This window comes from Eschrichtius robustus, chromosome 7 (assembly GCF_028021215.1).
Source record: "Eschrichtius robustus isolate mEscRob2 chromosome 7, mEscRob2.pri, whole genome shotgun sequence".
NCBI lineage: Eukaryota > Metazoa > Chordata > Mammalia > Artiodactyla > Eschrichtiidae > Eschrichtius > Eschrichtius robustus.
Window position 1 is genome coordinate 72458992 of NC_090830.1, and position 27829 is coordinate 72486820.

Here is a 27829-nt window from a genome sequence, read left to right on the forward strand (position 1 = left end):
TTCTAAGAGGGAAGTTTATAGCAATACAATCTTACCTCAAGAAATAAGAAACATCTCAAATAAACAACCTAACCTTACACCTAAAGCAATTAGAGGAAGAAGAACAGAAAAACCCCAAAGTTAGCAGAAAGAAAGAAATCATAAAGATCAGATCAGAAATAAATGAAAAGAAATGAAGGAAATGATAGCAAAGATCAATAAAGCTAAAACCTGGTTCTTTGTGAAGATAAACAAAATGGATAAACCATTGGCCAGACTCATCAAGAAAAAAAAGGGAGACGACTCAAATCAATAGAATTAGAAAAGAAAAAGGAGAAGCAACAACCGACACTGCAGAAATACAAAGGATCATGAGAGATTACTACAAACAACTATATGCCAATGGACAACCTGGAAGAAATGGACAAATTTTAGAAAAGCACAACCTTCCGAGACTGAACCAGGAAGAAATAGAAAATATGAACAGACCAATCACAAGCACTGAAATTGAGACTGTGATGAAAAATCTTCCAACAAACAAAAGCCCAGGACCAGAAGGCTTTACAAGCAAATTCTATCAAACATTTAGAGAAGAGCTAACACCTATCCTTCTCAAACTCTTCCAAAATATAGCAGAGGGAGGAACACTCCCAAACTCATTCTACGAGGCCACCATCACCCTGATACCAAAACCAGACAAAGATGCCACAAAGAAAGAAAACTACACGCCAATATCACTGATGAACATAGATGCAAAAATCCTCAACAAAATACTAGCAAACAGAATCCAACAGCACATTAAAAAGGATCATTCACCATGTACAACTGGGGCTTATCCCAGGAATGCAAGGATTCTTTACTATATGCAAATCAATCAATGTGATAAAACATATTAACAAAGTGAAGGAGAAAAACCATATGATCATCTCAATAGATGCAGGAAAAGCTTTTGACAAAATTCAACACCCATTTATGATAAAAACCCTCCAGAAAGTAGGCATACAGGGAACTTACCTCAACATAATAAAGGCCATATATGACAAACCCACAGTCAACATCGTTCTCAATGGTGAAAAACTGAAACCATTTCCATTAAGATCAGGAACAAGACAAGGTTGTCCACTCTCACCACTATTATTCAACATAGTTTTGGAAGTTTTAGCCACAGAGATCAGAGAAGAAAATGAAATGAAAGGAATCCAAATTGGAAAAGAAGTAAAGCTGTCACTGTTTGCTGATGACATGATACTATACACAGAGAATCCTAAAGATGCTACCAAAAAACTACTAGAGTTAATCAATGAATTTGGTAAAGTAACAGGATACAAAATTAATGCACAGAAATCTCTTGCATTCCTACACACTAATGATGAAAAATCAGAGAATTTAAGGAAACACTCCCATTTACCTTTGCAAGAAAAAGAATAAAATACCCAGGAATAAACCTACCTATGGAGACAAAAGACCTGTATGCAGAAAACTATAAGACACTGATGAAAGAAATGAAAGATGATACAAACAGATGGAGAGCTATACCATGCTCTTGGATTGGAAGAATCAACATTGTGAAAATGACTATGCTACCCAAAGCAAACTACAGATTCAATGCAATCCCTATCAAACTACCAATGGCATTTTTCATAGAACTAGGACAAAAAATTTCACAATTTGTATCGAAACACAAAAGATCCCAAATAGCCAAAGCAATCTGGGGAAACAAAACCGGAGCTGGAGAAATCAGGCTCCCTAACTTCAGACTATACTACAAAGCTACAGTAATCAAGACAGTATGGTACTGGCACAAAAACAGAAATATAGATCAATGGAACAGGATAGAAAGCCCAGAGATAAACCCACACACATATGGTCACCTTATCTTTGATAAAGGACGCAAGAATATACACTGGAGAAAAGGCAGCCTCTTCAATAAGTGGTGCTAGGAAAACTGGATAGCTACATGTAAAAGAATGAAATTAGAACACTCCCTAACACCGTTCACAAAAAATAAATTCAAAATGGATTAAAGACCTAATTGTAAGGCCAGACACTATAAAACTCTTAGAGAAAAACATAGGGAGAACACTCTACGACATAAATCACAGCAAGATCCTTTATGAACCACCTCCTAGAGTAATGGAAATAAAAACAAAAAGAAACAAATGGGACCTAATGAAACTTAAAAGCTTTTGCACAGCAAAGGAAACCATAAACAAGACAAAAAGACAACCCTCAGAATGGGAGAAAATATTTGCAAATGAAGCAGCTGACAAAGGATTAATCTTCAAAACTTACAAGCAGCTCATGCAGCTCAATATTAAAAAAACAAATAATCCAATCCAAAAATGGGCAGAAGACCTAAATAGACATTTCTCCAAAGAAGATATACAGATTGCCAACAAACACATGAAAGGATGCTCAATATCACTAATCATTAGAGAAATGCAAATCAAAACTACAATGAGGTATCACCTCACACCAGTCAGAATGGCCATCATCAAAAACTCTACAAACAATAAATGTTGGAGAAGGTATGGAGAAAAGGGAATCCTCTTGCACTGTTGGTGGGAATGTAAATTGATACAGTCACTATGGAGAACAGTATGGAGGTTCCTTAAAAAACTACAAATAGAACTACCATATGACCCAGCAATCCCACTGCTGGGTATATACCCTGAGAAAACCATAATTCAAAAAGAGTCATGTACTGCAATGCTCACTGCAGCTCTATTTACAATAGCCAGGACATGGAAGCAACCTAAGTGTCCATCGACAGATGAATGGATAAAGAAGATGTGGCACATATATACAGTGGAATATAACTCAGCCCTAAAAAGAAATGAAATTGAGTTATTTGTAGTGAGATGGAGGGACCTAGAACCTGTCATACAGAGTGAAGTAAGTCAGAAAGAGAAAAATATCATATGCTAACACATATATATGGAATCTAAAATAAAAAAAAAAATGGTTCTGAAGAACCTAGGGGCAGGACAGGAATAAAGACTCAGACGTAGAGAATGGACTTGAGGACACGGGGAGGGGGGGAGGGTAAGCTGGGATGAAGTGAGAGAGTAGCATTGACATATATACACTACCAAATGTAAAATAGATAGCTAGTGGGAAGCAGCCGCGTAGCACAGGGAGGTCATGTGACCACCTAGAGGGGTGGGATAGGGAGGGTGGGAGGGAGATGCAAGAGGGAGGAGATATGGGGATATATGTATATGTATAGCAGATTAACTTTGTTATAAAGCAGAAACTAAGACACAATTGTAAAGCAATTATACTCCAATAAAGATGTAAAAAAAAATTAAATTAAAAAATAAAGTTTATAGCAAAATAAAAAAAAAAATTATGAGGATTAAGTTGGTGCCAAATTATAGAAATTCTGAAACACAATGCCAAGGACTTTTGTCTTTGCTCTCTAGTGCAACAGGCAATGAAGTCACAGAGCAAGAAAAGACAATTTGTTTATTTGAAACAAAAAAACAGTAAATCACCTGTAGGACATTCATGTTATTACCCCAAAATGTATAATTTGCTTCTTCCCAGCTATGTTTAAGAAATCTATCTCATTCCTCACAGATGAAGTCCATTGATTCTCTGAGCTAAAATGCTTCTGTGTTGCCAATGGACAAGCCATGGGTAAGCAAAGGAATTAAGATGAATGAGCAGGGAGATAGGCTTTGTTTGTTTGTTTTCCTACTAAAAACAAACAAACAAACACAGATCTAGAACAAGAAAAGAACATTAAATATTCCAACAAAAAACACTGTACGGATAGGGACTTTCTCCTTCCTGTGTTAAAAGTACAGTATATAGAGGGTGCTTAAAACAAACTGCTTAATAAATTTTGCAAGAAGAGGTGGAGATGACTCATGTTGTTTAAACTAGTTTGTATTATTGCCACAAGCATAAACATCGGGATGGAAAATGAAGTTCTTGGGAAGGCAAGTGAGGATACTGAGAACAAATCATAGCAACTACCTCAACTCACACGGAAGACCATGGATGTCTCCAAAGACAGCTCCTAACAATCCCATCTTCCGATAGACACATGCCACTTTTCCCATAAGAGATAGTGCTTTTACTTTGTCCTGTAGACCTGGAGCAGGGTTTGTAGTATTCTGATCTATAGAATGCAGAGGCAAAAACATCCTAGTGACTTTGGAGCTCAGGCATTAAGAAAGCCTGTCAACTTCCATCTCTCCTTTCTTGGAGCCTTGAACCAACATGTAAGAAATCCAGGCTCCCCTGATAGAGAGAAAAGCCACATGAATGGGGGCCTTAGGGGATTAGACACCACGTGGAGAGAGAGAAAAAGAAGAAGAACTGAGGCCTCAAATACCAAGCCCTGAACCCAGACACCATTTGAACTACCACTACCTGCGAGACCACAAGTGAAAATACTACAGAAATGGACCCCCTAACAGCCCCACCAGCACCCCAGCCAACCCATGGAATCATGAAACAGTAAAATGGTTGCTATTGTTTATGGTGGTTTGTTAAGCAGCAATACTTAACCAAAAAAATGAAGATGTGACCTGTGAAACCACAGGGAATTTTCATAACTCTGGAACTCAGTAGTTCTCTAGGAGCTAGAAACATCCTCTCACTATGAAGAAAAGTATTAGTAATCCCCTTGCTGTTTCTCTGTCTCACTGATGATGTGAGGTGGAAATCAGAGTAAGATTGCAAGATGAAATACAAGATTCTTGGTTAAATTTGAATTTCAGATCAACGCAACTATTTTTTATACATAATTATGTTCCCATGCAATATTTGTTTGCCGTTAATCTGAAATTCAAATTTAACTGGTCATCCTGTACTTTGATTTGCTAAATCTGGTAATCCTACACACAAAGGATTGCTTTATTTTAACTTTTTTTTAAGAAAAATAATGATTCCAAAAGCATTGGAGGTATAAATGTACATCAGGTCTTTGTGCATAACTTTGTTGAAGGAAATCTAGAGGGATGAGACCAGAATGAAAGACACAGTTGTTAAGAGCTCATAGTAACAACTTTTCCAAGTCTTGGGAGGAGCAGATGGGGTAGAAATACTGAAGGAGGTAGAGAATGAAAGTCGTACAACTAACAGGGAGGACAGTCCTGAGGGTGAGAGTTCCTGAAGTGGGTGTAGGTTATGACTGGGTGTAGGTTCAGTCCCCTTCCTCCTTAGGTGGGTCACCTCACTACACTAACCTGCTTTCTCATCTGCATCATGAGACAGGTTGTGCTAAGTGCCTTCCAACTCTTACATTCCATGATTTTAAGTGCTGACAGTAGAAAGAGAATTCCCATTAAGGCCATAAAGTTGAGAAACTGGAATTTTCCCAGCCTTCAAAATTGTGCTTTTACACAACTAATATTACCTGGCTGGGGATCCCTATTTATTCCACTTCCAAATCTACTTCTGAATTAAAACATTGCTCAGGCCATTTTGCTAAATCTTCCCATTAAACTACAATAATATATTGCATTAATAGTTTATGGTTGAAAAGTTTTTGCCCCACTTTTATGTGTTAATAGTGACCAAGTTAAAGCTGTACATGAAAAAGAACTCCGGTTATTAAATAGTGGAAAGGAATGGAAAGCAAAGTTCTTTGAAAATAGCTCAATCTTCATATTTCTGGAGGAAAAAATTTGAACTTGTGGCATAACACTAGACTTCTAGATTATTTAATGAAATCCTTTCTAATCCTATGTTCCTGATGACCTAAGGTTAAAAGTAGCCTTAACTTAAACAGAAACTAATTTTTGAAGCATCCTGAAAAGAGTTAGAAGGGGAAATTGGTAGGGTCTCTTAATTGCTAACTGTTTGTTCTCAGCATGTGGATAATAAACTCAGTTTTTAATGTAATAGAATCAATTTACCAACATTCTCTAAAAATTTGCTATGTACCAGGCACTCAGAGGCATTTCAGCCCTATCATGTATTATTAATTCCATTTTATAGGTTCAGAGAGGTTCAGAAAGGTGAAATCTGTTCCTGAGATCACACAGATGATGATGGCAGGGCCAGCATTTGAATGTAACTCTTCCTAATATTAAGTCACTTTCTTCTATTTTACGTTTGCCACAAAAACAGTTGAGGTATGTAAATGTGGAAAGTATATATTTATTGTTCTTGTTTTGTGTTCTAAATTAATTTAAAAAGAAGAAAAAAAGATTCCTTTTGCTTGCTGTTTGTCTCCGCGTTTCTCTTCTCACTCACCTGTCTGCGAAGGTCTCTTGTCTTCTTGCACATGTTTTCTATTGCAATATTCAAGGTATTACTCCTTTCCTTTTTTCCAGTCTGCAAGGGAGAACAAAAAAGTGGCATAAGCAATGGTATCAAATTACTCTTTATCACTTAGCAATTTGCTTTCTAAATTTCCTGAAAATAACAGCTTGAAAATTCAAGAATAGGTCTCAAAACTGCTATGATATTGCATATGATTCATGAGTACTTCACTTACGAGTAAGTCAAATGTTGATTAAAGTTCACATCATTTTCTTCTTTAAGCTTCTGTAATATTTCTGATATAGTGCTGGGCTGCATTCAGTATGGCAGTAGGCAGAGCATTATCTCCAAGAAACCCTGATCTTCACTCTTTACAAGTCGACTCTTTAACCACTAAGCATGCAATTAGCTTAAAAGCATTAGATGCCCAATTTGTCAACTTCTGTGGGAGTTTCTGAAGTCATTTTCATGGTGTATTGTGTAAGTTATGCAGAGCCATATTGGAGTTTTGCTAACACTAAATAAAATATGCAGTGCAAATTCATACAATTTGCAAAAGTTGACCACAATTTTAGCTGACAATATTCCAAGAACAAATTGTTTCAAGTAAAAACTGGACGCTGTTTTTGGCTCTTTGAGATAATTTGTGCAGCACCTTTAAGCAGAACAGTTCTCTCTGTTATATCCTTAACCTAAATCTTTAGGCTATTAATCACACTGAGAGTCACCTTGGTTGGTATTTTCTACATATTACTTTTGTGGGAGACAACCGAATTGAATCTAATCATACTTTTTCAGTGATATCTTATATAAAAGAGATTGAAAAAAATCATTATGTGATTCACCTCTAGGAATATTGCTACCATTTAAAATAATAAACTGAAAGAGCTCTTTAGAGGAGAACTTGAAAATCAGGAAGGCAAGTTTTAAGCAGCTGATACCTGAGGGAGTTTATAGTATGGACCCTATGAAGAGGGACATTGAAATAAAGTATAGACCATTAGGCAGCATGCCATACACTACTCCCAATGGCTAAACTCACACATAAATCCATACCTTCAAGTGGAAAGACTCCTTTAAAAGAAATTCAAGACCATCTATTCTCTATCCTAATCTCTGTTTTTAGTCCTATCTTCTGCCACATCTTCTCAAGTACTATCCTTTACAGTAACAATATTTCTATACATTTCTATCTCTTCTCCCAAGTTCTTACATATAATGTACCTCTGACTACAGCAAGTGTCTCCCAAAATAACTCCCTATTAAAATCCTACCTGTTTCTCAATGGTTTCCACGCAGAGTTACCCCCAACAACTCTGCTCAAAAGTAAACCCTCACCTCTCCTTTTCCAATAGCATTTTGAAAATTTCCTAAAGTGCTCATTGAGTTTCTGTACATGTTCATCGCCTTTACGATATTGTTAAAATCTTGATGTTGGCAAGTATATCTTAATTTTTTTTATTCCTGAAAGTAACGTGTATAGAACTTATTAAATAGTGTTGACTAGTTTATAAGTGAACAACTTGATTCAAAACACAACATAGTTTTATTAAGAACCTACTAGATTCTGGAAGAGATTTTAGCATCTGCTCAAGGCACAGCTAAATCCTCTACTAGCTGAGGTTGTTGGTACCCACCTAAACTTCAGTTAGACTTAGTTTTTCTCAGCAGTAGCATTAATGATATTTATGATTGGAAAGTCACCATCATCTGAGCCCATTCTGTACACTGCAAGATGTGTGGCATCCAGGGACCCCTGTCTACTAAATTCCAATAACAATGCCCAGGCACTATGAGAGACAAAAATTGACCCCACGCATCTCCAGATACCTCCTAAGGGGAAACACAGTAGAGGGCTATTAAGTCCTTTACCACATTTTCTTTTTGAGAGTGAGTGTGCAACATGTGCATGATGGAGACTGTGTCTAGTGAAGGAAGTGGGGAGAAGAGGAAGGGAGGAATAGGAGAGAGAAATAAAATTCTGAATGTCAGAGGAATAAAGCAATGGTAGCAATTACTGGGATTGCCACCGATACACAACGGGCTGTAAGACAGGTTCTCATTTTACCTAAAGAATCTATCCCTTATTCTCCAGTTTAAGGCAGTGGTAGCTCTTGGTTGTCTCTTTCCACTTCACAAAAGCAGAGACAGTCAAAAGGAGGCAGGAGTAGGACAGACAAAGAGACACTTCCCACCCCCAACACACACAAAGCATCAGGAATAATATGAAAGACTTCTGTTGAGCTGGTCGTAAAAACTCAATAGTTTCTGTGATGTGATTCTTCAGAACAACTAAAAGATGTCAACCTTCGCGGAGCTAACAGCAATGGCATAGAAAACTTTAATAAAGGATGACAGGGGGTGACAGCATGAAGAGATTAAATAAGGACTATAAAGATGATTTCCTAATTTCTACGCAGAGCTTCACCTTAGTTTAAAAGGTTTCATTGGGTCAAAGACATTTTGTTCTCCAGGTAATAAAAGAAAGTCACTCTCATTGCAAGAAGTATACAGTTTTCCCTTCTCTCTTGCCTGCCTCTCCGCCTCCCTCCCCCACCTTTCTTTTTTTTTCACCCCCAGATTTTTACTGGGTCCTTGCTCTATTTATCCAGATGTATTTGGCTCAGTCAAGCCATTTTATGCCTTTTTATTACTTTTGCACGGCATAAAAATAAATAAAGCAAGGAGAAATAGCCCCATCCTGCTTAAAAGCCCTCATTCCTTCTGTTTTCAAAGCCTTAACAAATCATCAAGCAATGAGCTAGGACTGAAGGTGAATTCTGTGTGCTGAGGTAAGGGGCAAAAAGGGTAGGATATTAAAACATAACCACAGATAACAGTCAGAGCCTGCCTACATTTGCTCAGAAGAGAAGATGCTCCTCAAAGGAAGCCTTAACAGAAGCCATCATTAGGTCAGCATAGCCCTGCTAATGGAAAAGGTACCACTTACAGTAAAGGGCGGGGGCAAAAAAACTCAGAAAACACGGTACAGATCAGCACTGTATAGGGAAAGCAATCACATTCTTCATCAGTAAATAAACTGCCAGGAAAAGCTATATTGAAAAGAACAGTTCTGAGTATAGACTTCATTCAATGAAATCTCATTAAAATTATTATTGAATATTATAAAAACTGTCCCTACTGAGCCTGTGCGTCTGGAGCCTGTGCTCCGCAACAAGAGAGGCCGCGATAGTGAGAGGCCCGCGCACCGCGACGAAGAGTGGCCCCCGCTTGCCACAACTGGAGAAAGCCCTTGCACAGAAACGAAGACCCAACACAGCCATAAATAAATAAAAAAAAAAAAAAAAAAAAAAAAAACTGTCCCAATGTGATCCAGACTTATAATCTTAACTATGAGTCTTTCCATGAATTCTGCCTCACCATTGCTCCCATATAACTATCACAGTTAACGGCACTCTCTCATGTGGTTCCCTAAAGCTGCCCACACGTTTGGAAAAAGTCACTTTATAAATAAACTCTTCTTGAGTTATCTGAATTTGAGTGTTCCATCTGTTTCCTGTTGGGACCCTGCTGGAGAACTTTCTAATACTGGGCTGTCCAATATGATAGCTACCAGTCATATGTGGCTATTCAAATTTAAACGTAAATTAATTAAAATTAAATAGCATTAAAAATTCAATTCCTCAGTTTCTTAATTTAAAGTGAGCAATCGCCACATGTGTCTAGTGGCTACTGTACTGTACAGCACAGATACAGAATACTTATCTCAGAAAGATGTATTAAACAGCACTGTTCTAAAACATATCTTTGTTTATTCAAATGGATAATGAGTTCCTACTTTTACATAAGTCACCTTTTATTTGAGAATAAAATAATGAGCAAGAAACAAACAAAATCCCAACCCTCAAGATGTTTAGTAAAGAAAATTGAGATCTAATTCTGTCCCTTTTTTGTTCTAAAAATCTTCACTCTATTCCCACTGCTAATGGAATTAAGAACAAACTCTTGATCATAGTGTTCAAGGCCCCACAGGATCTACTCCCATATTTACTCATCAAACATTAATGAGATACCTTAATGGATCTTTTATTTTCTAGGCTATACAATCACAACTTGGGAACTCACAACAGGTGAGTGACAGACAGATCTTTATTTCAAACACATCAGTCTGGCTAGAGTCTGCACAATGTATTTGAGGAGATTAAGAACAGAGACATGCCAAAAAGTTAGACAGTTCCAGCAACAGCCCACAGGAGAGATGAAAAGTGTGAAAATTCATGCAATGGCAGTCATGAAACCAAGCAGGACCCTGTGGGGTTCCGGGGCATGGAAGCCTTTCTGTGTCTCCTGTTTCTTGTTTGTAGGGAATAGATTCCAGCCTCCATGAGCTTCCCTGATTTCCCAAGGGCAGATTCAAACAGTTGCTAATCAGGGAAGGGATGCGATTGTGGAGACAAGGGAGGAGCAGTCAAGAAACAATAGTGCAGCCTTGGGGCTGGGTCCTGGTTCCCTCTCAAGGGATACACATAACAATATCTTTCAGCTCTTCTGCAGAACTAAAACCCCTACTAAAGGGAAGAGGTTCCATAGAGAAGGTCACAGTTTGATAACCTAGAGAAACTCATCAGGAGGCCACCTGAGGCCAGATTAAAGGAACCAGAGAAGCTCATTAGGAGACCATGTGAGGCCAGATTAAAGGAGTGCAGGCCCTGCACACACCCTGATCCTTATCAGCAACTCTGCCCTTGAACCATTGCTATAAACCTCCTCACCAAATCCCTCCGGGTTGGGACACACGGTTTTGAGAGGCACGAACCCACTGTGGCCCCCTTTGCCTGGCAAAGCAATAAAGCTATTCTTTTCTACTCCACCCAAAACTCTGTCTCTAAGATTCGATTCAGCACTGGTGCACAGAGGCTGAGTTTTCAGCATCAGTCAGGATGAAGATAATAGACTTAAGGACTCTGAATGAGTAATCTGGGTAGGATGACACCGGCAGATGCTGGCAAGTGAAGAAGAGAGAACAATCTCTCTCACTAGACTTTACAGTCCTTGAGGGAGAGAAACTTTGCACATGTAATTTATCCCTCATAGCATCCAGCACAGTGCTTTGCACATAGTAGGAGCTCAGAAGTTATTTGTTGAATAAATAGAGGAAAGAAAGGTTGGATAATCTTTGGCAAATCTTTGGCAAATCTCATAACATTTCTAAACCTTATTTTTCACACCCATAAAATGAAGGTTTGCCCCAAATTGTTCCTATATTTCTAACTCATACTCTGTGAAAGGGTCATGTTCTCTTTTAAAAATTATAGAATAATCTGTTACTTTTATTGTGCAATATCTTGCATAAACAGCTGTTAAAAATGTGTTGGAAACATGCATGCATAATATAAATCTGCATTGGTACAAATAAAAGAAGACTTCTGAACTAGGAAGGCCACGATGCTGACCTTACAAAAACTAGTAAGTCTCAAATACTAAGGCATGAGGTTTAAAGCAAATGAAATTTATCTAATTCACAGTCAAAAGAAAATGTTATCAGTGCAGAGAGGAGCTCTGTATGGAGTTTAAAAAGCAAGAAAAAAATGTTTTTGTGGTTATTTTGTTATGTTTTCTTTTTGTTTTTGTTTTTTAACTGTGTGCCATTTTATTCAACCTTTTAAAATGACACATTTCCCTTTAAATGGGAAATCTTTATTTCACGGCAAATATGAATGATGATGCCCTTAAATTAGTTCCTCTCTACAGAAATAGCTTTAAAAATATTTTATGTTTAACACATAGCAGAGGCACAGATTCTAGTCCACATTTTTCGGGCATGAAAGACATACAAATAGACGAACATCAATGAAAAATGAATTAGCTTCTAAACCGCCACTGTACTGAGTGGCATGTCAGGAAAACTTCTTAACATGGTGTCCTAAAAAATCTTTCTGAAGCAAGGTTTGTGCTATGAAAATGAAATTAAAACAAACAAAAAATTAACTCTGAGATTTGAAATAAGGTTTTTAAAAATAACTTTATAAGAACAGAATGACTTAGCTATCAAGGGAAATAGGTTGAAGATTTCAAGTGTCTTGACCTTTCATATCGTTTGGGAAAGTACAATGCCACCCCAAGTAGCTGCCTGCTGGGGTGGAACTGGAAGTGAGTGGGAACCAACTTTGTCAAATGTCTGCCACAGCTAAGTATTTTACATGTGTCTTCTCAAATGCCATTCGCCATAACTCTTCACACATTTGCGCATGAAGACACTGAAGCTCAGTAAGTTTAAATACTTACCCCAGGAGGAAACACAGTAAGTGGTAGGATCAAACTGAACTGAGTCTAATCTCATACTTTATCTACCATACTTGAATGAGCAGTAACTTAAACCCAAATTAATGTTTTATATAAATTTATATCTTAAAAATAATGAGCAGAGTAGCATAGAATTTTGTGGAGTCAGTTAAAATTGTTTGAATCTGTGGCTTGATGGCTTTGTGTCCTTGGACAATTAATCTCTCAAATTTTTAGTTTCCTTACCAATAAAATGAAGATAATATAGCAATTATATCATAGGGTTACTCTAAGGAATAAAGAGATGAAGGATGTACAAGTTATAGCAAATAGTGAGGGCTCAAGACATGTCAGCAGTTATTACTGTACTTATCAAGAATGGCACCATTGTTACTAACACTTGCATTTCCTCAACTACACCAGCCAGCTGATTTCCCTAAGCTTTTCAAAACACTAAACCTTTATCTTGGAATGCCCTCATCAGTTCTCTTTCAACAGGAAATTTCTTAATTCATAACTCAAACTCAGTCCAAGCGCCTAAGTCATCTTTTCTGACTCTCCTCAATCTAAACTGAACAATAAAAAAAAATAAGACATAAAAATAAAAACCCCTCTCATCTGTTTTTCCACTAATTTCTCCACATATTTTAATTATAGTACCTGTGAAACTTCTTGTCATCTTTTATTTACACTCTGACTCATCTTTTAAATTGCCAAGTCTGTAATCCTAGTATCTACTCAGTGTTTGGCACTCAGTTAATGGCTGTGGATGAAATACATAGATGGAAAAATGGTTAACCACATTTTTATTATAGTAAATAATAATCAAATAGTTTTATTAATAAAAATTATTATTTATCTTTTTAAAAAAGTAATTAACAATCATCCTGTTAGCTGTCAAATATTTTATTCAATCAGTGTTTTTGTTCAAAGACTATTACCATTACTCCTTACAAGAAGGTACAACATAAACTTGGTGTGAGGATGAAACTAATATGTGGATCAGAAAACGGGAGTTTTGAAATAAGCAACCTGTGTGACCTTAACTAAGTTGAATCCCCCCCTCTTGTCCTTATTCTTCGCATCTGTAAAAGAAGGCCATGAGACTAAATGATCTCCAGAGTCCCTCCCAGCTCTTAGAACAAGAGGTGCTAGAGTTCTCTGTTGATATATAGTCTAGTAAGTGTCTAGTCAAGCACTGAGAACATGACACTGCAGTCTGGTGCATGTGTTCTCAGACCAGAGATGCCTATGCCAGATCCCATGATTTCAGCAGATATACCCCAAGCATGACAGAAACATTTGTGGGTTTGCACTGCAATAACATTCAAATTGTTTTACTGGTGATGTTCCTCACCTCCTCTGAATCTCAGAGATGGATATAAACCATGGCCTTCTCCTTTAACGATGTTGCCATGGAAAATCAGTCATACATATGTGCAAGCGCAGAGGCTAAGATCCACTCCAGTGACCAACAGGTAACTTTGAAAGTGACTGGAAGTGGAAGTGACTGAACGAGTCAGGAGTAGCCTGATACTTAATCACTGGCCCTTTCACTCACTGTTCTCACTTCAAGCTGTTTTGTGATAACTTGTCTCAATCCCTGCTTCCCATTTTTCCTCTCTTGCTGCTAGAGTTTACTGTCCTCCACTCAAGCCCAGCAAACTCTGGAACTGACACTGTTCTTAATAAAAAGAAATTGAAAAGATAGAGATTATTAATTTCAGTGATTCAGCATTAACCTAAATTTGCTGTGATCCCTGCTCTAATGGGTTTCAGATCTTGCCAGCTCCTAGGTCAGTGACTATTCCTATAAATCACACTACGGTTACTATTAAATAGAAGGAGAATGTTCAAAATCGAAGGTTTTACTTAGGTTCAGAGTAGAAACCAAGGATACTGTGTACATTAAAGGTACCTAAATGCATGTCTCAGGTTCATGCAGTGAAAATACAAAATACAGATAATCAAGGTATTTAACCATATTTCCATCTTTTATGTTAAAATTTTTGTCATTTCTTTTATAAAGTGATGGCTTGGTTATTTAATGGTAATATGACATTTTTATTTGACATAGCAGAATAACAGAAAACCTTCTGTCAGTCTCACAGGTTGTGTGTGTATGGGCATGTGTTTTGTTTCTAACTGTTTAAATAAATATAAAGCTTTGGGAATTAATGGTTTAAAACAATGAAATAAGAAATCTGCTTAATCTCACCATCAAAAGTGACTAAATCAGTTAATTGTGCTGCTGACATATAAACAGATTGAAATAATTTCTCTGCTTTTGAAACTGGACCTATTTTCTCAGCTTGTTCAGGACTTTTTATATCAATTGCATTGCATTTAAAATAGCATTTGTGTTAAACTGCTTTTAAAAGTTGGTATAATAGTGGAATCAGATAGATATTCTTCAGACCTTAGTTCCAAGACTTATTAACAAGGTGACCAAATACCAGCTATGTAAGCTAAGCTTCAGTCTCCTCATCTATAGAATAAGGATGACAATACTTGCTTTAGGGGTTGTTGTGAGAATTAAATAAGATAATGTACATAAAACATGTAGGGCCGTAACTGTCTTATAACTGACATTTAATAAATTGTATTTATTATTAGCAATAAAAATAATTGTCTGTTAGACCACTGAGGGTAAAGAGCAGAAACTATTTTATTCACTGCTGTATTTCCAGTGCTTGGCCATAATAGATGCTCAGTGTTTATTGATGTGAATGAAAAAAAAAATGATTGAAGTGATGAATGAATTAACATATGAAACATGATAGAGATCTATCTGAAAAAGATTTGCCTATTTTCATCTAAAAGATTGTAGATCTTGTTACACAGGACATGGACCCCTTGAAAATAGTATAATCTTCAGGACAGTCAATGTAGACAAAATATAGATACCTAGGCCAAAGTTCACAAATCCTCTAATTTCAGTTAATGGTTAAATTGTGTATTATGTCTTCACTGACATTTCAATTTCCAAAATCCCTTTATTGAGTCATTGTCAGGGGTTGCTAGCATATTTCAGAAGGAGATATGGCTCATTCTAGAAATCCTTTTGATTTTGTGATGCCTGACCCAACACCAGCTTCATGACAGTGCCTATGCACGAAGAAAACAACTGCGATATTAAATAAGAGTGGCTGTAAGAAAGTGGAAGAATGCAATATTTTGTGTTGTCAATTATACCTTGAGTTCTTATCGCAAAAGCTTTTTTTTATGACATTCAAAACCACTACCAGAGTCTAATATGCAATGATATGGCATTATACACACAGACCAAATAAATTATTTTCCATCTTTTAAACAGAACCACTGTTCTTTAGTAATTTTTCTGTCTCTACAATGCTTTGGGAGGTAGAGTATTAGAGCAATACTGATGTCATTAAAATTTTATCGTCTGTCATTCCTACAGTTTCTTAAGTCTAATTTCCACTCCTTTTGTTTCCTAAGCCAGGTTTTCATAGTTTAATTATACTCAATATGTCAAACTTCAGCCAACAGTGAGCTTTAGAGTTTGAGTTACAGTCTAATTTTTTCTATTGCCCGTACATACGAAATCTAGACCACATAGATTTCCACCATTTTGATTACTGTTTTCACTTTCACCATCAATTGTAATCTGTGTCTTTCAGACATGTTTATTTTTAACACTATAAAATAAGAGTACAATGGATTTATTTTTTATTGATTAAAGTAAATACTTTCTATCATTGCTGTCTTCAATTAGCACTTTCAAGGCTCGTAATTCAAAGAGTTTCAGATTCTGCAGCATGGAGGAAAGTTAAAGAAAGGTTCCACTTTGAAGAAACTTAGCCTATAAAATTCTTTTTCTTTAAAATTAATTTTAGCAGGTAATAATTTTCTTCACAATTAAAATTTCCTTATAAATCGGCATATTCTTTTATATCAAGTCTGCTTAGCCTATTGAAAAGATATTATTTTTTATGAAATTTGATTTGTGCTTATATCTTTAACAGAAAAAAGTCTCGTAAACAAGATCTAATTTATGTGCAGTCAGAATAACTACTAATCCATGTGGTGTAATTTGAAAGGCACCAATGGCTCCTGCTTGAAAATATTCTGTCCCTCCCATGCACCCACTCCCAGACCCTACCCGGTATATGAAATTTTCCATTCCTCTCTATTACATTTAAAATATACATACGGCATTTCACACTGAGGTACCAGACCAAGATAATGATTTTCAAAAGAAATAATTAACCTCACATATATAATGAAGGTATAAAGGTCAAAATGTGTGGAGACTGAGGAAGATTTTTAGGAGAGGATTTATATGGACAAAGCTAATCTGAGATTCCCATCCTCCCCCTACATCCTCATTCACACAAGTCTAAAAGGGACCATTTAGAAAGTGTAATATGAGTCCCTGGCAGCTGAGATTCAGTGGGCAAATGTAAACTCTCTCCTGAGAAATCTACCTGCTAAGAGGTGGTTGGCTAGTTGCTGATGAATAGACAGAAGAGGTGACTGAATTCTAATGTGTGAACATTTTCTGTGGTCCAGAGGTGAACCTCTTGCCAAAGAAAGCTGGTCTGGGGTCAACTTGGTTTTTGTTCAAGATCATTTCCTCCATCAGTAAATAAAGCTAAGTTATATCGATGACTGGATTTAAGAATAAGCAGGCAGCTGCAGGAGAGGTATCACTCACATCAAGTGAATTGCAGGTGAAATGGGGACCTTCAAGGAACTCGTGAAATCACTGGTGCCAGATTTTTTTCCATTTGCCCCTCCAGATCCACTCACTACCATTTTTCATCACACTCTAAGCCCAAATTTTATAAAGATGTTTCCTTGTTCCCTGCCTTCAGGTGGGTTTGGTCAGTAGGAGGCACAGGAAGATGAGAGGAGAGTAAGGTTGGGGTATTTATTTTCTGGTTGCTATTCTGAGGGGTTGCTATAAGCTGACTGTGTTTGTCTCCTGAAGACACAGCTCCTGTCAGGCAGCCTTCTTCATACACAAACTGGGGAAGACTCATTCACAGCCCTATCTCGAATGAATTTTTCTCTCTGTTTCTCTGCCTTCTCACTCCTCCATGGCAGAAGGTAAATTCTCAGGGAAGTGCTGAACAGCCTTAGTTTAGAGAAAAAGGAACAGGAAGCCCTTTTATGACCAAGCCCAGTCCCTTGTCTAGCTTTGTTAGCTCTAGTTCTCCTGGAAGGGAGGAGGGGCAAGTGACGGGCCACAGCAAAAGCACAAAAGTAGGTAGGCGCTAGTGGCAAAAGATATTCTCATTCTCAATCTAATCAGCAACATTTAAAATGAAATGAAATATCATTTGGCCAATGGCATGTGTAATAGATACTTGTGCTACCACGTCTTCTCAAATATGCAGATTTAGTGAGTGATTCTTCTGCAGACGATCAAGGCACAGAGGTTTCAAGGTCCTTCAGTAAGCTTTAATTAATGCTATCAAACAGAGCCTAGAAAACGCCCGCATATCTGAGAGGCAAAACTAGATACTGTACATTCAAAAGGGAACCTATAAAATAACCATTTGAAATGTGCTTATGAATCCGAAGCGGTTACTGCCGCTATTTTACTATCTCTTCAGGAGATTTATACATCACTCTTCATCTTAAGTTTGCAAGGCAAAACTAGGTAACACCTCGGCTTCATTATTATTTAGCCCTGAACAAAACTCAGTAAATTTAACTTAATAAATGATATCATCTATTTCGGTTCAGGGGGAGTTCAGAGTCTTAAATGTTAGGTTTTTATTTATTTAATGACCACTGCTCTCTTTCCCAAGGGTCAACTTTCCTCCCCACTGAGACTGTGCAAACTGGCCTACCCAGTAGTAGAGACGGACATCTGGGGAGTCATAAACCAAGCCTCTCTGAGCTGGGGTGATTTGGACGCAGTGTTATATATCAGTTCCAGACGTCAGGGAAGACTGATAGAGCAGTGCAAATCTCCCGATGAAGCACAGCTGAGTTGCAGGAGATTGCTGTGATGATAATCGCCAGAACAAACCATAAATTCTGGACGCAGAATTAGGAATGGTCTGTAAACAGCAAATAATGGGTGTCTAAATTGAAAATGAAGCTATCTATTGCCTGTAATATTTCTTGCAGTGTGGCTTAGGGAGCCAGTAACGTTCGAGACAGGCATGATGTTTCTCAATGTCTCCCATTAGAAAGCCAAGCATATTAACTCCTCCTTCCATCAACCTCCGGAAACGGAACTAAATGAACTAGCTGGAAATCATGGGGCATAAAATACAGATTTAACACTGTGCAGCAAGAACATTACAGGTTAACAAAAAATACAGAGAAGCACAAGTATTGCATTTAAAGAACCACCGTAGCAAGCACTAAAGGAAAGAGCTTAAATAATTTACCTGGGTCACTCTCTCACACACACTTCTACATAAAAAAATGAATAAAACTTGACTTTCCTGCACCTGATTGTACGGAGATGTCAGTCAATTCAGTGTGAATCTTGATTACACAACAATTTTAAAGATATGGAAGTATGTGGATCGAGGATAACTACGGATATATACTGTTGAAACTGGGCTATGACTTGAAGGATATTTTTGCCACTTTATTAAATAGGTAAGAATCATGTAATAAGCACATTTTTAGTTCACTGGGATAATTTATAAATAAGTATGTTACTTGTTACAAGTATGTGAAAAAAATGTCTTCCACCATTTTATAAATAAAACACCATTTTTGCTCTATTTAAATGCTTTGTTCTTATGACAACAAACTAAAGCCAAGATTTATAGGTTAGTGGCATCTAAATTCATGAAAATTTACTATTACTCCTGCTAAAACAATATAAGCATACAATCCATTTAACCAAGATTTTAATTTTTTTATACTGAACTTATGGAAGGATAAAAATTCTTGTGGATTCTTGGTACTGTAATGAAATAGAAAGTTCTCTGTATTGATCTAAGCTGATAAAGTGCATGAAGCAGTTCACCATGAATGTGGGGTGGGGGTAGGCTGGTGCTGTTCAAGATATTTGACAAGCACTTCAGCATGGGCAGGGGGCACTTAGGGACCAGGAGCAGTAGGGTGGGAGCTATTGCTTATTGGTATGAAAGTATCTACGTATTTAAGTCATCAGTGCTCTGTAGGGGCAAGATGCTGAATGTTAGCTTGGCAGCATTTGCTGCTGGAGAGGTGAAGGAGAAAAATTTAAATTAATACACAGCAATCACAAGGCATACCGGGGACTCTTTATAAGCATTGTGCCTCAATTAGAAGGTGTCTCTACCCAAAAGAATGTTCCCTACCCCCACCTCCATCACTCTATAGGCCAGAAATAGTCAAGTTAAAGAGAAAGAGAGCTAAGAGACAAAAATACTACTTCTGAATTAACAAGTAAAGCCACGACCAATATTTTGCAGAGTACATGGAAGAGAACCAAAGGCTAAATAATACCAATAATGTAACAATGATAATGTCAAATATTAATAGTTTACTTGTAAGGTACCAACCACTGGATCTACAGACATTATTTTATTGAATCCTCTCAATGACCCTACTAAGTAATTACGGTCTGCTTTTGCCATAAGCAAACCGAGGCTGAGAGGAGCAAACTGTTCCTCGTGAACACAGAGCTACAAGGTGATAGACTCAGACTTAGGACACAGGTGTGTCTGATTCCTGAGGTTTTAATTGCTATGTCACTTTTCTCCCATATTGCTAAACACTTGTTTCTAGAAATATACCTTACGTTATTAGATTAGCAAATATTAACTGAAAAGAACCCATGTACAAAAGAGCAATACCCCAGCAAAGAATATGTTTGACAAGAGCAGTATGAGGCACAAAAGAGGACCATCGGGCAATGGAAGAAGGACACAATTTCATACAGAACATAAGTTAATTCCTTTGCATCCTTGGAGCGGAGGGATATGAGTTGAATATCAAAGAACCACTGGAAAACTTACACATTTTGTGATATACCATAGTTATTGTACAATTAAATATATGTTATTCTCACCTTAAGTTATAAGATTGGTCAGCCTAACCAAATAATTTTATCGTCTTAATAAAATTTGAACCAAAGAACGTCTTCATGTCCAAAACTCCTGACCTATCCACCCAAACTTGGATCTCTTCATCACCAGCCATGAAGGGCCACGCACTGGAAATGCAGATACCACCCCAGCTCCTCCTACTCCTGCCAATACTCATCAGGGCCTTTTATTAATACTGCTGGAATCCACTCATTCTTAACCACCACCACTACCATACTCCTTTATTGCTTGTACTACTGTTACCATTCTCTAACTGGTCTACCTGTAACTTTCACCCTCCCAGCCTCTGAGCCAATGCATTCTCCAATCCGCAGTCAGTGTGATTTTGAAATAAAGAAATAATTAGAAATTCCCTTCGTGTCGCATCCCCCACTTTAAAGCCCATCACTGGTTTCCCTTTAAAAGTTTTCTAACAGGGACCCAAATCCTTACATCCTAAAGGTCCTAAAGTCTTATATCCTAAGGCCGTGATTTGGCTTCTGCCTAACCATCTCTCCAGCTCTGTCTCAGGCCACCTCTTTACTATTTATGTGCCAACCGTTACAGCTTTCCAGATTCTTAAACATGTCATTCCCTCCCTCTCCACAGGGCTCTGTTCATGCTGTTTTCTCAACTCAGAATTCTCTTCCCACACTCACCTCCTGTATTCAGATCGTGGGTATTTCCCGCTCATCCTTGAGATCTCAGTTGCAATGCTGTTTCTACCAGAAAGCCTTCGCAGACTCACAACACTTAGAGATGCTTATTACAGCTTGTAGTTATAAATATTTTTTGGTCATTAATTAATGTACATCTCCCCCAATTAATAGACTGGAAATATTAGGAGGGCAAAGGACTGAGTCACTTTTTTTTTTTTTTTTTTTTTTTTTAATAATGAGAGCCTCTGGGAACTACATTTTTGTCTTTTTTTTTTTTTTTTTTTTTTTATGGCTGTGTTGGGTCTTCGTTTCTGTGCGAGGGCTTTCTCTAGTTGCGGCAAGCGGGGGCCACTCTTCATCGCGGTGCGCGGGCCTCTCACCATCGCGGCCTCTCTTGTTGCGGAGCACAGGCTCCAGACGCGCAGGCTCAGCAATTGTGGCTCACGGCCCTAGTTGCTCCGCGGCATGTGGGATCCTCCCAGCCCAGGGCTCGAACCCGTGTCCCCTGCACCGGCAGGCAGACTCTCAACCACTGCGCCACCGGGGAAGCCCAGGACTAAGTCACTTTTGTTCACCACTCTCCTCAGCACTTAGTATATGCCTGACACTTATAATCTGCAATAATTATTATTGAATAAGCTAATGAATTAATTGCTCATATTTATAAGGATATTAGATATTTTTATAAGAATATTGGGGCTGAATGGCCCTTATTACAACTAATATTTTCTTACTTGAGTAAGCAGTACTCTGTGGAAAATACTATCTTACCAATGTTTATTCCTATGTGGGTGGACTACATTTTTCATTCATCTGCTAAATTACCTGGTACATTTTTAACTTGTACAACTGCCAAATATGTAAGATTTCACTGGGAAAATGGCACATCATATAAAAGAATAACAATAGTTCTAAAGGACTATTTTGTAAAATAATTTTAAAAGACTGATAACGTTACGCTAACAAATTATAAATTATGAGACATTTACCTCTTTAATTTACCTTACCAGTTGCCTATATAGCTTTGATATACCAAATGTTACTTAAAATATCTTATTTTCTAAAAAAATATATATTTTTTTATTTTACATTATACATATATTATGTATTACATATTTTTATATATATATATATAACCTCCTTTAACATTTAGCTTGTAAAGTAATTATCTTTTCTGAAAATGTGTAATTTACATTTGTTCTGGTCTTGAGGTTAAAAAAGGTACTTGAAATCACCTATCATTTATAGGAACAAGTATTGTCATGATGTCTATTAATATTCTCCATATTTCGTTATTTTTAACTTGTGACCCAGTATCATTAATTCATATGAAGCAAAATTTTAAGTTTTAAGTGTTCCAGAGCACTGTTTCTCAAACTTCAGTGTCCATAAGAATCACCTGTGGATCTTGTTAAAGTGTAGCTTCTGTTTCTTTAGGTCTACCTGCAGTCTGGAATTTTGCATTATTAACAATCTCCCAGGTGATACTGATACAGCAAGTCCATGAACCATACTTTGAGTAGCAAGGATATAGAATAAATCAAATACTCATAACTAAATCCCACACTGCTGAGATACCCGACATTCTCTGTTCTTTTTCTTTTTGCTTTGAATTCTGGCACACAAACATATACAATCCCTTAATGTTATCAATGTCAAAAATCAAAAGTCAATTACCACTTGGCAACCTATACCACCTATCTGTTTTTGAAATATCAAAATCTAACCTGGAATAGTAGCTATAGTATTAGGCAAAATCATGGAAGATATTATGAGGAGTAATTATAGCAGTCTAAAACAAACTTCTAAAGATTGCCCGGCCACCCACATATGAGCAGGAGTTTGCATAAAAGCTGTCCTATTTAGGAAATTATCTTTTCTACAGGTTCACAAGAGTGTTGAAGGGTTTTCTAACTATTGTTTTTCATTGATCAACAGAATATGGAAAACAAAAGAATCTTACTAAATATGTACAGAAATTGCTTCATTTGTAAATGGAAAATTGAGTCAAACAAAAGTCCAGGACCAGATGGCTTCACTGAGGAATTCTACTAAACATACAGAGGAGAATTTATACCAATCCTTCTCAAACTATTCCAAAATACTGAAGAGGAGGAAACTCTCCTAAATTCATTCTATGAAGCCACCATCACCCTGACACCAAACTCAGACAAAGACATTATTAAAAAAAAAAAAAAAAAAAAAAAAGAAAGAAAATTGCAGGCCAATATCTTTGATGAATACAGATGCAAAATTCCTCAACAAAATATTAGCAAACCCAACCCAACAACACACACAAAGCATCATACACCATGATCAGGTTGTATTCATTCTAGGGTTGCAAGGATGGTTCAACATACACAAATCAGTAAATGTGATACACTACATTAACAAAAGGAAAGACAAAAACCACATGATCATCTCAATAGATGCAGAAAAGGCATCAGACAAAATTCAAAATTCATTCATGATAAAGACACTCCCAATGCAATAGAAATAAAAGCAAAAATAAACAAATGTGACCTAATAAAACTTAAAAGCTTTTGCACAGCAAAGGAAATCATAAACAAAACGAAAAGACAACCTATGAACTGGGAAAAATATTTGTAAACAATGTGAGCGACAAAGGCTTAATTTCCAAAATATATAAACAGTGCATACCACTCAATAACAAGAAAAAAACAACCTAATCAAAAAATGGGCAGAACACCTAAATAGACATTCTCCAAAGAAGACATACAGATGGCCAACGGGCACATAAAAAGATGCTCAACATGCCAATTATGAGAGAAATGTAAGTTAAAACTACAATGAGGTATCACCTCACACTGATCAGAATGGCCATCATTAAAAAGTCCATAAACAATAAATGCTGGAGAGGGTGTGGAGAAAAGGGAACCCTCCTACACTATCGGTGGGAATGTAAATTGGTGTAGCCACTATGGAAAACAGTATTGAGGTTCCTAAAAAACTAAAAATAGAGCTACCATCTGACCCAGCAATCACACTCCTAGGTGTGTATCCAAAGAAAACCATAATTCAAAAAGATATATGCACCCCAGTGTTCATAGCTGCACTATTTACAATAACCAAGACATGGAAGCAACATAAATGTCCATTGACAGATGAATGGATAAAAAGAGGTGGTATACATATATATATACAGTGAATACTACTACAAATGAAATAATGTCATTTGCAGCAACAAGCATGGACCTAGAGATTATCATACTAAATGAAGTAAGTCAGACAGAGGAAGATAAATATCATATGATATCACTTATATGTGGAACCTAAAATATGATACAAACAAACTCATTTATAAAACAGAAACAGACTCACAGAGATAGAAAACAAACTTATGGTTACCAAAGGGGAATGGTGCGGGGATAAATAGGAGTTTGCGATTAGAAGATACAAACTACTATATATAAAATAGATAAACAAGGTCCTACTGTATAGCACAGGGAACTATATTCAATATCTTGTAATAATCTATAATGAAAAAAGTATGAAAAAGTACACCAAAAGCTACCACAACATTCTAAATCAACTATACAGTAAGCCCCCTACATACAATCCTTCAAGTTGCAAACTTTCAAAGATGTGAACACGTCCAATCACATAAGTTAGTTCACGTGTCTGGCGTACATTGTCATATGCGTGCATCCTCTACAAGTGGCTGTGCTTTTGTGTACTTTACTGTACAGTACTGTATACAGTACAGTAGTACTGTGTCTTTATTTCAAGCCCAGGATGTCCAGAAGCAAGTGTAAAAACAGTGGTGATGTAGCTGGTAATGCTAAGAAGTGCCAGCTGTTGTACTGTACTACTGTACTTTTCTAGGCACTCTACTGTAAGATTAAAAATGTTTTCTTTATTTTTTGTGTTTGTTTGTTTCTGTATTATTTGTGAAAAGTATTATAAACCTATTACAGTATAGTACTATAGAGCTGATTGTGTTAGTTGGGTACCTAGGCTAACTTTGTTGGACTTATGACCAAATTGGACTTACGAATGCCATCTAGGAATGGAACTCGTTTGTATGTAGAAGACCTACTCTACTTCAATTAAAAAAAAAAAAAAAAAACTCTCACCAAAGTGGGTATAGAGGGAACATTTCTAAACATAATAAAAGCCACTTACAACAAACTCACAACACAACACGATACTCAATGTTGAAAAGCTGACAGCCTTCCTGCTAAATGCGGGAACAAGACAAGGATGCCCACTATCACCGCTTCTATTCAACATCGTGTTGTAAGTCCTAGCCACAGCAATCAGACAAGAAAAAGAAATAAAAGGTATCCAAACTGGAAGGGAAGAGATAAAACTATTCACTATCTGCAGATGTCATGATACGCTACATAGAGAACCCTAAAGTCTCCACACAAAAACTATTAGAACTAATAAATGAATTCAGCAAGGTAGCAGGATACAAGATTAGTATACAGGGCTTCCCTGGTGGCGCAGTGGTTGAGAGTCTGCCTGCCAATGCAGGGGACACGGGTTCGAGCCCTGGTCTGGGAAGATCCCACATGCCGTGGAGCAATTGGGCCCGTGAGCCACAACTACTGAGCCTGCGCGTCTGGAGCCTGTGCTCCGCAACAACAGAGGCCAAGATAGTGAGAGGCCCACGCACTGCGATGAAGAGTGGCCCCTGCTCGCCGCAACTAGAGAAAGCCCTCGCACAGGAATGAAGACCCAATGCAGCCAAAAATAAATAAATAAATTAATTTAAAAAAAAAAAAAAGATTAATATACAGAAATCTGTTGCATTTCTTTATGCCAACAATGAAATATCAGAAAAGGAAAGTAAAAAATAATCCTGTTTAAAATTGCATCCAAAAAAAAAAACCTGGAAATAAACTTAACCAAGGAGGTGAAAGACCTATATGCTGAAAATTATAAAACACTGATAAAGGAAATTGAAGACGGTGCAAAGAAATGGAAAGATATCCCATGCTCTTGGATGGGAAGAATTAATATTGGTAAAATGGACATACTATCCAAAGCAATCTACAGATTTAATGCAATCCCTATCAAAATACCTATGACATTTTTCACAGAACTAGAACAAATTATCCTAAAGTTTTTATGGAACCACAAAAGACCCAGAACTGCCAAAGCAATTCTGAGGAAAGAGAACAAAGCTGGAGGTATAACCCTTCCAGACTTCAGACAATACTACAAAGCTAAACTAATCAAAACAGTATGGTACTGGCACAAAAACAGACACATAGATCAATGAAACGGAATAGATATCCCAGAAATAAACCCATACACCTATGGCCAATTAATCTATGACAAAGGAGGCAAGAATATACATTGGAGAAAAGACAATCTCTTCAGCAAGTGGTGCTGGGAAAACTGAACAGCTACATGTAAATCAATAAAATTAGACCACTCTCTCACACCATATACAAAAATAAACTCAACATGGTTTAAAGGCCTAAATATAAGACATGACACCATAAAACTCCTGGAAGAGAACACAGGCAAAATATTCTCTGACATAAATCATAGCAATATTTTCTTAGATCAGTCTCCCAAGGCAAAATAAATGAAAGCAAAAATAAACAAATGGGACAAAATCAAACTTAAAAGCTTCCATATATACAGTGGAATATTACTCAGCCATAAAAAAAATGAAATATTGTCATTTGCAACAATATGGATGGATCTAGAGAATATCATACTAACTGAAGTAAGTCAGACAGAGAAAGACAAATATATCACTTACATGTGGAATCCAAAAAATAATACAAATGAATCTATATACAAAATAGAAACAGATTCACAGACATAGAAAACAAACTTAAGGTTACCAAAGGGGAAAGGGAGTGTGGGAGGGTAAATTAGGGGTATGGGATGAACAGACAAAAACTACTGTACATAAAATTGATAGGCAACAGGGATTTACTGTGTAGCAGAGGGAGCTATAGTCTATATCTTGTAATAACCTATAACGGAAAATAATCAGAAAAAAATCAGTTTTTCACTGAATCTCAACTTTGATTCCTACAGATATTTTTTTCACACTTGTTTTTTGTTTCTTTGTTTGCCTATATCATATAAAATTTCTCCACCCTAACGGATAATTTTTGTCCTAATTCTTCCTATGTTTTGGGGGGAAATTTTTCTCACAATGGAAAATAACCTGGAAAAAAAATATATATATATAAAACTGAATTACTTTTCTGTACAACTGAAGCTAACACAACATTGTAAATCAACTAGACTTCAATTTTAAAAAAGAACTGGAGGGACTTCCCTGGTGGCACAGTGGTTAAGAATCCACCTACCAGTGCAGGGGACACTGGTTCGAGCTCTGGTCGGGGAAGATCGCACGTGCCGCAGAGCAACTAAGCTCGTGCACCACAACTACCGAGCCTGCACTCTAGAGCCCGCGTTCCACAACTACTGAAGCCTGCACGCCTAGAGCCCATGCTCCTCAACGAGAGAAGCCATCGCAATGAGAAGCCCGCGCACTGCAACAGAGTAGCCTCCGCTTGCCGCGACTAGAGAAAGCCTGTGCACATCAACATAGACCCAACGCAGCCAAAAATAAATAAATTTATTAAAAAAAAAAAAAGAACTGGAAAAAAATTACCTAACTGTCAAGTATCTATTACATACCAGAAGCTGTGCTATTCTCTGTATATGTATCTTACCTACTTCAGTAGCCACTCTGAGGTAGAATATGATTATTTACAT

The 27829-nt window shown here is 37.1% G+C and overlaps 1 protein-coding gene across 1 annotated transcript in view; it reads right to left on the bottom strand.

Annotated features, from left to right (window-relative positions):
- The window catches only part of CTNNA3 (catenin alpha 3), a 1637417-nt gene that overhangs the window by 788593 nt on the left and 820995 nt on the right, over positions 1 to 27829 (bottom strand). Inside the window, exon 7 of the mRNA XM_068548855.1 lies at positions 6193 to 6273. Within this exon, the coding sequence (XP_068404956.1) occupies positions 6193 to 6273 (81 nt within the window). The remainder of the gene's footprint in view (positions 1 to 6192; positions 6274 to 27829) is intronic.